Source organism: Primulina tabacum, chromosome 15 (genome assembly GCF_025594145.1).
Source record: "Primulina tabacum isolate GXHZ01 chromosome 15, ASM2559414v2, whole genome shotgun sequence".
NCBI classification, from domain to species: Eukaryota; Viridiplantae; Streptophyta; class Magnoliopsida; order Lamiales; family Gesneriaceae; genus Primulina; species Primulina tabacum.
Genome location: NC_134564.1, coordinates 30,498,063 through 30,511,367, shown reverse-complemented (window position 1 = coordinate 30,511,367; position 13,305 = coordinate 30,498,063). Strand labels below are relative to the sequence as shown.

Genomic DNA, 13,305 nt, shown 5'->3' with positions numbered 1-13,305 from the left:
TATCTACAATAAAAAATAAACTTTTTATATAAAAAATAATACTTTATCGTAAGATAAAGTCTCATAATGAGTTTTGTGTTGAACTGATTGACATGGACAAAAACAATTGTATTTTACCAAAACAACTAATGTTGTCTATTTGCATATATTGATTTTTAATTAATATATCTCACACTAACAGTGCAAATATAAGAATTAAAACTATTTAAGGGACAATAAATAATAAATTATATATATATACATGCTTTCGTCCATTTTCATTGATGGTATTCTCTTGCACACTTTTAACTTCATCAATCAAGATGTATATTTTATCTTAAGGTACAGACGAGTTAGTAAAGTTTAAGATGATCATATGAAGCATATTTTTAACTTAAATATCGGAAAATATGATCTGAAAGTTAGAATTTACGATCTTTTCTCTCGAACCCCTGTTTACTCGTACACATCATTCGATTTGCCATTCCATCTAGATCAAATAACCTCATGAGTGACTTTTTATTTTCATAATAAAATCAAGATGTATATTTTAGGCCTCGGGATTGCTTGATGCTTTTACTTTAGTAGCCTAGCTTTGAATAATCCACTAACTTTTGGATGCTTTTGATTTTTAGAATAGCCTATGCCTCCACCAAATGAGTACATCCGCGCTTTTACTTTAGCAGAATCTTACAAGGACGTTGTATATATGATTAATTATTTTAAAAATAACAATAAAATTAAGAAACGTGATATATATTTGATTATATTTCACTTGAAAACTTGTGTGGTTTGAAGTTTTAAAAATATGGTTCTTTGTGTTAAATATAATATAACAAGGCAAAAAAACTATTTTGTGAGACATATATCTTATTTGGGCCATCCATGAAAAAAATATTATTTTTTATGCTAAGAGTATTATTTTTTATTGTGAATATCTGTAAGGTTGACCCATCTCACAAATAATAATTCGTGAGACCGTTTCATAAAAGATATAGTAATGTAACAATGCTATTATTTATGACAACTGCATGTGAAAATTTAAATGAAATAATAATTACGTTGGAAATGGTGAAAGTTGAATACCATATGTTTATAATTCCAATACATATCTTGCACTATATATATATATAAATGTGAAATAATCTATTTAGGATTTGTTTTGTGGGAGATGGGGCATGTACCACGCACATTGTAATAAAAAAACAGAACTTTCAGAAGACATCAAGGAATCTCCAAATTTAAAGAAACCAAAAGCCCGACCAAACATGTATTAAGCTATGTATGTATATATTCAAACACGAAATGTTATAAACTTGCACTATACAACGGCAGCTGATAAGAACACGAAGCAACTCAATATTTTGATTGAAAATACAAAATTATAAAAGTTAGAAAAAAAAAAATGGAACTGTTATGATATTCGAGAATGTATTCAACAAATATTACACTCTCAACTGTACATCATCTTGATTCAAGATTCTTCCAAACTGCATACTTCGGCGGATCATCATACATAGAAACGATGTTGTTCGCTGTATACTATGATATTTTACACTTCCTGCTTAAGCCCCGACTTCTGGAAGGATGTCGAAAAATAAAATTCATGAGGGATCGAGTAAATTTTTTCCCGAAAGACTGATGAGTAAAAGAGAACACATTCTGAACAAGTCACAAGCCAAAATTTTGTTACCTTCATCAACCTTGATCTCTAAAAGTTCTTCAATGGGCTGGCGGCAAATTGGGCACTTGTCTGATTGGAGTCTTAACTCTTTGGCACACTCGCTGCACATACACTGGAAAACCAGAACAAAGCAAGGATTAGCGTAAAAGTAGAGAATACATACTTCACAGAGAATGTCTAGAAGTATCTACAGGTAAAAACATTAATCTTTTTCGTCGTCGCTGTTCAAAATAGAAGAAAGACCACTCTTAACCAAAATTATTAATGTCAATGTTGTAATGCCATAATAACGGAGCAACTCATAATCAGACGCAACCTCTTTTTTTGTCTGATAAGAAAGAAATCACTTAAAACTAAAAAAATCCGGATGCCACCAATCAGAAAGACCATTATAGATGGAAACTAAGGTGTTGACATATAGAAGAACATATTGATTAAGGCAAAACTAAACTACATCAGTTGGTTAATTACGCTGTTATTCACTAAAGCCGAATCTTTGGTTTGGTCATTCTTTTCTCATGCAACAGATCCTGTTTTTTCTTCTTTCGATTCTGCCGAATTCCGGCAAGCATAGGTAAATTTTTTTGAAGATAATATCCATTCTTCGCTGATGTGAGGAAAAAATCACGTGGGGAAAAGCAGAAGATGGAGAGAAGAACAATACACGCAAAAAAAAAAAAAAAACAGATTGTTTGAGCAGGTGTAAAGGCAGTTAACAAAGGCAACTGAACAAGAGAAAAATATACAAAACAATCTGTGTTGCTGGTGAAAACAACAGTTGGATCATGGATATTAGTTTAACTTCTTAAACAAAAACGAGTGATTCAGTTAGTTTAGATTGGAGAAGTTGATTTGTTTGCACCGTCATAAATCCCCGTTTATAGTTTTCTTTTGCCTCCAATCACTTTATCATTTCTCTCTGTGCGTGTTGAGAAATAAAAATTAAGAAAATAAAATATTGAATGCACTGCGGTTGTCGCTTTTCATTCATCACTTCTCTCTGTCAGCCTTGAGAAATAAAAATAAAAACATTAACTACTGGATGCACTGTGATTGTCGCTTTTCATCTGGATCAGTGATTCAGTGAAATCAGAAAAGCCTTGGACAATGGAGTTGCCGCAGCAGCAACTTTCCATCACGGCAACACCCAAAAAATGCTTAGCCTCTAAATCAAAGTTCATTTCTATTAAAAAAAATATTGTGTCGTTAAGTTAGTCCATCTTGGACCTAGTAACTTCTATCTGCAGTAGTTTCGTAAGTTCAACTACAATCTATTAACCCCCAACCCCCACCAAAATAAGATTTTTTAAGCCTACTTAGGCTAAACTATTCTCTGGATGGTAACCATTAAGATAATTAATGGTCAAGAACATTTAGAGAAACTAGATAAAGTTCCTTCTTATTTTTTTCACTATATGAAGTTGGCTTCAAGTAAATATGAACAAATGGGATACCTTTCGGCTTGGTAGATGCCCTCATTCACTCATCACATGACATATAAGCTAAGCGATGAATAACGACCACTCATCATTACATCATGATTGAATGAGTGACCGTGATTTATCTACCGAGCATACGTGTCATAATTTAGTGGATAAGAACATTACTCGTATAAGTAGCATAAGCAAAACCTTTTTCTATGGAGATATTGTATTTTAGGTGGAAATCAATTATCATTTAAGCTCTTTATTTCATGGTATTTTTCCAGATTGACCAAGTTTTTTTAAAAAAATATATTTATTTGAAAAATATATCATTCCTATTCAGTAAAAACTTATTTAGTATTTAATCAATCATATTAAGATTCAATGTGATTTGTTTTCTTATAAAATTAAGCATCTCAACCTGCACAACTGCTTTTATCTATCTTCATTTGTATATCAACACAAGACAAGAATATACACTACAAAACTCACCAATTTCCACATTACTGTAATATTATCCTTTATATATGAACAAATAAAATGAACAAGGTTCAGGTTGTTACCAAATGCCTACATGGCAAGACGGCTGTGTTCTTGACCTCAGTCATGCAAATGACACATTCTTTTCCCAAGTCCATGTCGTTGATAGTTGTTCCAACTGAATTACTAATTCCAAAAATCTCACGCAACTCGTAACGAACACCATCAATCCATAAAATTTGCTTCATGACTTTCACTTGGAAATTACCATCATTCTTCTTTTCAAGGACAGCCTGCGAGATTTGTGCATGTCGAGATGCACTTATCAGTTCTAGATTTGAATGTTCATCCTCAGGCAAGATCGATCCACATGACTCTGCTAATATAACAAGTGGATAAACATCATCCCCTGGAAAAGGTTTAGACAGGTCATCGGTATCGAAGAAGCCTAGGTCCACACCCGTTCCTGACGTCTGGCAAAAATTTTGGCCCAGTCCTTTCTGGAAGGGGATTTTAACAGGCTTGATCTCGGGATACACAGGAGTAAATGAACAGTTGGGGCCTTCCTTGGCAAAATAGAAGATAGTGATACTGCATTAGAAAAGCAAGGATACTGAGTAAAAGAAACTACGTCATCGGAAACTTAGGAAGCATATGCTCGGATAAAAGTAAACAAATCCTTAGCCACACAAGTGGTACATGAATTAAAAGAAAAAATCTTGCGAGCAACAAATCATGGAGGAGAAAATTAATTGACAGCAAATTCCACAAACCTCAACTTATTACACATCAACACATGATCATCTCTCGAACAGGCAATAGTTAAGAGGCGCTGTATATAATGGTGCCTGAATTTTCTAGTTCCAAATGCCAAAAAGTATGAATAGATCCGAGATTTATTCAACTTCTTATTAAGGTCACAAGCAAACTCAAAGGCATTTCAACATCGATATGAAACAAAAGCGTAAATGTGATAAAATGTCTCATCATGTGACTATAAAACCAGAACAAACAGCAAACAGGAACAGCATGATAACATATACAGTTGAGATACCTTCCATCAACCAAAGCATCAAATGTAAAGGTAACCAAATGGCAATCTTCGTTCTGAACATCCAATTGAAGCCTTATGGTGTCCTTATGGACATTCACATCATTCTTAATCTTTTTGGCGTTTTGATGATCAACGTAAGGAGCGGGAGGATGTAGGGGTGGCGCCGGCCGCGGAAGATGGGCCGGTGATTGGCCCCACCCGTTGATCTGAGGTATATAATAGGGGCGGTAGTTCGAGTGCTGACCAGTAGGTCTGGGGTAGTAATTTGAGAAGTTGTAACTGTAGTTGTTGTAGCTAAACGGGGGGAGAGGAGGTGGCGGAGGAGGAGGAGGAGGGTACGCAGGGTATGGATGTTGCTCCTGTGCTGGTGGGAACGTAGGATGGGGCGCGTTGGCCGCAAAAGCATAGCTTGGTGATTGTGTGGATTGAGCTGGTCGCGTTGTCGGTGGAGGTGGTGGCGTTGGAGTGATAGAACTGAAGGGTGATGAGGATCGCGGTGGTGGTAGCGGTGGTGGAGGTGGTGGAGGTGAAAGGTTGGTGGTGGTGGGGGAGGGAGGTTCTGGTGAAGAGGAGGACGGAGGGAGTGGTTGGTGGTGGTGGCGGCGATGTCTTTTACTCCAGGTTATGCCCATATTCGGTGGCGGTAGGCGGTGGTTGTGGGAGACAAGTAATTAAGGTGGAGGAAATCTCACTTTGACAAAAGCAAAATCTTCTTTATCTTACGAAACATTGAGAGGGGTTTTCCATTGAAAAATATAACTCGAAAACGTGTTTTTGATTCACGATATTGATTTGGACAGTCTCTCTTTTTTTTCTTTTTTCTTTTTATATTTTAATCATATATATTGTGTGTCATTGTTCAAGTCAAAATACAACAACGTTGCATCAAGATTCATAATTATATTTATATCCACGTGGCACTAATATATTATTATTATTATTATTATTATTTTCCTTTTTTTTTTGTAGGTGGAAGCCAACTCAGGGTGCTTTTACGGTGCGTTTGGTATGCATGATTAGGTGGATTTATGATTTTTAAATCCACCTAATCCAATGTTTGGTACGATTTTTATTTAACCAATTCAATCCCTCCTATGAATGATTAGGTTGTATTAGGTGTGATTAAATAATACATCCTTCCCTCCTAGGATTATTTATCCTTCCTCTATCCCTACCCTCTTTCCAATTTTACCCTTTCTCTTTCACCAACGTCGGACCACCTCCGCCGCAGGACCGCCGTTGAGCCTCCGTCGGACCGTCGCCGGACTGCCGCCGGACCGCCGACCGCCGCCAGGCCGTCGGACTACCTCCGTTGCCGGCCCGACGCCGACCGTCGGACCACCGCCGTTGTCGGGCCGCCCCCGACCTTCGCCAGGCCGTCGGACCACCTCCCGGCGCCTACCGTCGTCGGACCGCCTCCCGCCGCCGACCGTTAACCACCGCCGGCCGTCGGATCACCTCCGTTGCCGGGCCGTCGTCGGAATGAAGAAGAAAAAAATAAAGAAAAGGACAATTTTGTTATTTCATCATAAAATTCAAAATTATCACATACTTAAAATTCATACTAAAAATAATACTATTTTACATCATATATTACATTTCTATCACAATTATTTTTTTTTATCATTTACATATTAATCATTAGTTTATTTTATCTTTCTATCAAACACAGCCTTAATGTTTAAATGGTAAGTAATCAAAACGAGGTTGCTCCTTCCATTACAAAAGATAAAACCACGAACAAGAAAGCTACTAAAAGACCCATTTGTTCAATGTTATTGGTGTTTCGACACAAGAAGGACGGATCGATTACTCATCAAATACCCAACATTGAACAATAATTTTAGAAATTAGATATCAATCCATCTGTATTAGCTTTATTAGTTGGTTTTTCGTGATAACCGGTCATGTAATTTGTACTGTTTCTGCTTTTAATCTAGTTACCAATTAATTTATATTCTTAGTTATATAACTTGTCTCTTTTTTTTTTCTTTCATTTTTTGGTAATGTTAATCATGAATTTACATTTTCGATGCCCACAGGATCTGGATCATTGATTTTAAAGAAATTGGTGGACCCCACATATATTTGATTAAAATTGGATTTTTGATCTTCTCATGGGGCAGTGCCCCTCAAAGTAGGGTGAAATCTTCCCCTTTTTAGTCATGTAACTTCAGATTTTATTTTTGTTTTCATTTTGGACCTTTTTTTAGGGGAGATGTTGACATAGATATTTGGAAGAAAACTTCTACACATGGCATTATTTTTGTAGAAAATTATTTGGAAGAAAAATCGACGGACTCCGTTTAAAAAAGAACAAAACTGATAATTTATTGTTAACAGAACCAAAACTAAAAAAAATACAAATTACAAGCCAAAAAATATAATTTTATCTGGTTTTTCAGGCCAACTACACTACATTCACCTGATTTTGAAATGTAGTGTTTGGCCAAAGTAAAAGATAATTACGGGATGTCCATGTTGTAGTATTTTATGGTATGAGAATAATTGGAATCACGTAAAACAAGTTACATTAATTATTTAAGCGTAAAAATACCATAATTTATTTACCAAAATTTTTTTTTTAGTTAAAACTAAATATGTGTGTGTGTGATGTAGGTTTGTCAATAAAAACATGACGCCAGAGATATCACTCTTATTACTCCTCTTTTTTATTTAGAAATGTACATATAAATATAAACATATATGTAAAATCAAGTGTATGATATTTTATATTATACGCAAACACTCATGTGAAACGGTATCACGTAGCGTATTTTGTGAAACATATATATTATTTAGTTCATCCATGAAAAAATATTACTTTTTATGCTAAGAGTATTACTTTTTATTGTGAATATCGGTAAGATTGACCCGTCTCACGGATAAATATTCGTGAGAGCGTTTCACAAAAAATCTGCTCATGATTTTTATCTTGATCTATGCAAGAGGCCGTAACAGTTGTCAAGGTTGACCAACTCCTAGTTAAGAATGAGAGCAGGGTCCATTTATTGTTGTCTGCCATTAAGACAGCCTCTCCTAAAATCGACTCTAAAAAAATATATAATAATTATAATATAAAATATGGTGCTGCTCAGAAATTACCCAAAAAGTCGATACGACATGCTAAACTATCATTTTTTTTTTAAAAAAAAAAATGATAGTTTTTTTTTTAAAAAAAAAAATGAATTTTGAAAAACATTAAACGTACCAAAGCGTAAAAGTCATATGCTGCTGCTGCGTACGACATCGCAAATACAAGAGAACCTGTACAAAAATGATGCTACAACGTAGCAAATACAAAAGAAAACGTGTAAGTTTTCTTGGTCTCCAATTGGAACATTCTCCTCTTCTATAAATTTTTTTTAAAAAAACCGTATTTATTTATGTAACTATGTATATACACACATATAGCTAGTCTTATAAACAAATTTTTTATATAATCTGTTTAAATAAATTTTAAAAATAATAGGATCCACATAAAGTTTCGGGTAACCGGGTACGAAAGTAGCCAATTGCTGGCCACTTTATTGTGTTGTTCCATTCTCCTTTAGTGGTCCCCACTTCTGTCCGCCGATATTGACCTAATTGTGCTAAAAGAGACACCACCTGGACCGGAATTTTTTTCGCTAGACCGGAGACGAATCTGGGTTATTAGAAATGGGTCGGGTCTCAGTTTCATCACCGGTCTTGGGCTCTTGTAGACAGTTGAAAGACGGCATTCTAACCGGATTCCGCCGCCCGCTGCCCTTCGTCGAGGAAACGCCGCCCTCGCCACCGTCCTCCGCCACCACCTTTGGTGATTTTAGCGACAGACCCCTCGTGAAAAATACCCACCTGTCCGATTTAGCTCCCCTGTCCAGTTTCTCCAGTCTTCGGTAGTAACGACCTCCCCGGCTGCTTTCTTCTCCTGCGCCGGGAGTTTTGGTAGTCACCTCTGTTTGGATAGTCACCTCTTCACGTGAAGTGCTCACCGCGAAGCTCCCGGTTCGTTTCATCGAAGCTCGGTGAATCATCTCCTTCCTCACCTCCGCAGGTAGTTTCAGAGTGAACCTCTCCAGATTCACCCCAGGATGAACCAGTGAATGTCCGGTGGAGTTTGATCTGAACTTGTTTAAACCAAAGATTTGCACTGACCATGATCGCGGAGGCCTGTTTGCGTCATCGGAGCTCGATTGCTGCGCCACAGCTGAATCCTTGTCGACTAATACTTGTCGTCGATCTTCATCTACTTGTATGACGATTTCCTCATTTCTTGACCTAGTACTGTTGACTCTTACCACGTTTTCGTTCTCTTGTGGGGTAGCATCATTCGCCGAATCTGCTGCCTGAGCCGATTGATCTCTGGCCTGCGAGACCAAATTAGCTCTGCAAACGGGGCAGGTGACGTGGGATTCAAGCCACGTGTCGATGCACTCTGTGTGGAAAACGTGGTCGCATTTGGGTATCAAACGCAGTGTTTCCTTCTCTTCAAACTCATTCAAACACACCGCACATTCCAAAGCTCCTTTCCCGATCTTGTGATCCTTCACCTCAGAATACGAGAAAGTCGGGAACGTCTCCAAGACCGACGCGTCAAGCCCACGCGTAGCCGCAGCACGGCGATTACGCATGGAAAGAGCTCGTCGGACGTTGCCAGCAGCTCCGGAGGCATCAGAGCAGTGGCGGATGTAAATAGAGAAGAAGCCAATGAAGAAAAGCACCGCTATGAGGACAACTATGATCACCGCCATGGAAGGACTAAACTTCGCGTACCCAAACTGGCTGTTGTCAGTAGGCGTATTACCCGGCTGAGCTCCGACCATGGTGAACAAGAAAACAGCAACAGAAAGAAGAAAGAATCCATCCATGGCCGCAAAAACTCGCTTCCCGACCGATTTTCCCATTCTTAATCTGAAGAAACCAGTAAAATTCGCACACATATATATATAAAAATCTCAACTTGACATATGAAGCGAGCTTAAAAGGTAATTGAATAATGGGAACGGGAGTCGAATTTATTGGAGAGAAAATGGATCAGTGCAGAAGAGGGGAGGTGTCGTGAAATACAAGGTGAAAGACAGAAGAAAGAATTGACTTTTTGAATGTGTGGATAATTTGGTTGAAGCATCAATTATACAATGACCTTCTCTCAAATTTTCCTTGTTTGACAGCTTCTACAGCTTCTTGCTCGAGTTCTAGAATCTTTCTATATTTTGGAGGGTTTTACTGCTATTTTCAAAAACTACCTAACCTAGACTATTATTATTTTCCAATCGAACCACTGAGGTTTTAGAATTTCCCGTCGAGTTACCCTAAATTCAGAAATCGATGAGTATTTATTGAGGAATTTCATCCCTGGACGAATTTGAAATGCCAATCATTTTGAGTGTATTTCAAACACATCATAATTACCGTCACATCTACATAAATTAATAAACAGATGAATTTTAAATATATACAACATAAATTCCTCCATCTAAGTGTGCAAAATAAAAAAAAAAAAATCTTGAGTAAATATCAAATGTAACAGGTTTACAAGAGTCATGAAACATGTACAAAGTAAAAACATAAATTTGTTCTTAAATTTCAGGCCAATTAGATGGACTGAGAGAAAGGACGCATGTTCTAAAAGGAGTAGAAAGTCGGGGCGTTTCCGAATAAAAATATAAGTTCAAGGTGGAAAAGCCAATCAATTATGGAGTTAATTTGACTGCTTTGGTTTATTTTTTTTAAAAAAAGGTATTCATTAACCTTTATGCATAATTACCATCTCATCCCCCAGCCAAAGTGAGAATGGTTGGGTATCTGGTAGGGATGACAATTTTTCCCAAGAATTTGGAGCCTCGTGAGAAAAACCCGAAAAGGAGATGGCAATTCCCGATTTTTTTGGGTTTGGGTTCGGATTCGCAGATTTAAAATAAATCCTCGATGTAGTTCGAGGTGGGTATGAGATTACTATCATCATCCCCGAATCCGTCCCGAGAATAATATCAATAATAAAATAATAGTATTTTTAGTATTAATAATATATAATAATATTATTTTTTAAAATATTAATAGTATTGATATTAATATTAATATTATCATTAAAAATAATAGATAATAATAATTTTTTGGTTTGAGAAAATTTCCGAATTTGCCATCGTCTTGTCATATTAATATTTTTGAAACGGAGATGGGGATGAGGATTGGAAGTTAATCCCCGAAATTTCGGGTTTGAGATTTTCCCGAATCCAAAAAAAGAGGGATCGGGGCGAGTATGGGGGTAAGGAGGAAATTCGGGGATCGAGATGGGGACGAGAAACCCGCCCTCATCCCGCCCCATTGCCATCCCTAGCCTCCAAGGCTCTAAAGGCAGATGAATCCAAAATCTATGTAATCACATCCCTAATATAACCACTTCATCAACTTTTTTGAAAGATGTATTCCTGCTATTTTATAATATTTCAATAATCAAAACTCAGTGTTATTATTATTTAAAGAAAAAAAGTTGGTTAACGAGGGCATTCTTGTCTTTCATCCTTTAATATTGAAATAAGGAGCTTGCTAAAACTTGAAGAGAATGTTGGGGTGGAATTAAAATTTAGAAAGAAAACAGAAAAAATTCCAATTTATGGGAATGCGAATTTAATATATTTTGATAGTTAAATTTCTCTTTTTTAAGCAAATAAAATTCAATTATATTTCCCTTGAAATTAACTATTTTTTCAAAGGTTTAGATAGACCAAAGCCTTTATAGTTGTTCTTTTCACATTTCATAAATTTGCATGAGGGTTTTTTTTATTTTTCTAAATAAAGAATTTATTTGATTTACGAATTAATTATATAAAAACGAAATTTCAATTTTAATCAGTTTTTATAAAAAAATCAAATAAAATAAATAATAGGATAAAAAATCAACAAATTTCAAATTATATTTAATTGAGTTGGGCATAGAGAGGAGTGGAAATTGGCCGGCCACGTGCGCTTCCATTGTTTGAAAATTTATAGAAATTAATTTATTTTAATAAACACTTTGGTCTTGGTGGACAAATTGGACTAAGCATATTATTAAAATAATTGGAACTATTATTTTTGAGTGATCCAAAATCCTTTTAGGAACAATCTACTAAAAAATTATTTCCCTATCACACACCGCTTGATTCAAGCGATGAACATCTTTGTATTATTATTATTATATAATAACTAAAATTTAAAAATAATTATGTTATCTTTATTTTATATCGTGTTATCTTGTACCATATGTAAATATTTATCATATTTTCTATTTAAAAATTATATCACCAAATTCGACTATGAACATAATTTGTGTGAAATAGTCTCACAGGTCGTATTTTCTGAGACGGATATCTTATTTTGGTCATTTATGAATTTTTTTTATTTTTATGCTAAAAGTATTATTTTTTATTGTAAATATCGGTAGGGTTGACCCGTCTCACAGATAAAGATTAGGGAGACCGTCACACATGAGACCTACTCTTTGACTTATGTTACATGATTCTAGAGATACTTCAACTTATAGACTACCTTAAAAGCATAAAAAGTCATATGAGATGGTTTCATTGATCAATTTCGTGATACGGATTTTCTATTTGAGTCACTCATGAAAAAAATATTTTCTGTCAAAATTATTACTCTTTATTTTCCGTCAAAATTATTACTAAATAAAACTAATATATTTGCCGTCAAATCGTGATACGGATTTTCTATTTGAGTCACTCATGAAAAAAAATATTTTCTGTCAAAATTATTACTCTTTATTTTCCGTCAAAATTATTACTAAATAAAACTAATATATTTGAAAGCATGCAATGACTCGCTTCCCATAGTCATTTCTTTTATGAGCGGCGGCTTAATTAATTGCCTAACAAGAGTAGCACAAGTTTTTTCTTTTCTTCTTTTTTACCGATGCAAATCTTGTTCATTGTTGCTCAAAAAAGGGAAAATCAAGATTATATATTATTATCTAGAAAGTTGGTCATGTGTGTATTTATTTTAATGAGATAAATAGACTCGGTTCATATTTATAACGAAAAATAATATTTTCCCGAAATCATAATATATTACATAATACACTTGACATAAAACATAATAATTTTAAGTCAAATTAACATATATTACACAATATTTTTTCATAATATAACTAATAAAAAATGATATTTTTGCAGTGAAAATAATACTTAAAAAGTAATAATTCTAATTGATCAAATATTTTTCACTCAACTCATAATATATTACACAATATTTTTTCATAAAATAACTTACAAAAAATGATACATTAACAGTGAAAAATAATACTTTGGACATAAAAATAATATTTTTCATTAATCGGTTTCAGCCAGAGATCTGTATCACAAAATAAGCTCGTTAAACAATCTCGTGAGAGTTTTTGTATATTATTAATTAGTGATCAGTTATAGATTTGGTATGTCATTCCGAAAAATAACATTTTAACCTACATATGAATGTAAAGATTCATATAATAAAAACATCTTTATTTGATCGCCCCTTTGAATTTAATAAATCACATCAATAGAATGTCGATTGTTTATCACCTATAAAGTTTGAGTTGAATAATTGCTCATGTCGAAATAACTATCAAAACGTTGCATTAGTAGCATGGTACGATTTAAAAGATTTAAATAGCACTATTTATAATTTTTGATAAATTGTTCAATCCTACATATACCAAACATAATATT

At 34.8% G+C, this 13,305-nt stretch overlaps 2 protein-coding genes across 2 annotated transcripts; both read right to left on the bottom strand.

Moving 5' to 3' along the window:
- Window positions 1–1,219: 1,219 nt before the first annotated feature.
- LOC142526984 (putative E3 ubiquitin-protein ligase LUL4) lies at window positions 1,220–5,355 on the bottom strand. Its single transcript, XM_075631685.1, has 4 exons — window positions 4,622–5,355; window positions 3,651–4,158; window positions 1,673–1,775; window positions 1,220–1,558 (listed from the first exon to the last, which is right to left on the bottom strand). The coding sequence occupies exons 1-4, from the start codon at window positions 5,251–5,253 to the stop codon at window positions 1,545–1,547; spliced, it is 1,257 nt and encodes a 418-aa protein (XP_075487800.1). The 5' UTR covers window positions 5,254–5,355; the 3' UTR covers window positions 1,220–1,544.
- A 2,515-nt stretch (window positions 5,356–7,870) lies between these two features.
- On the bottom strand, window positions 7,871–9,745 carry LOC142527262 (E3 ubiquitin-protein ligase ATL31-like). The gene has a single exon (XM_075632006.1). The coding sequence runs from the start codon at window positions 9,541–9,543 to the stop codon at window positions 8,251–8,253; it is 1,293 nt and encodes a 430-aa protein (XP_075488121.1). The 5' UTR covers window positions 9,544–9,745; the 3' UTR covers window positions 7,871–8,250.
- Window positions 9,746–13,305: the final 3,560 nt, after the last annotated feature.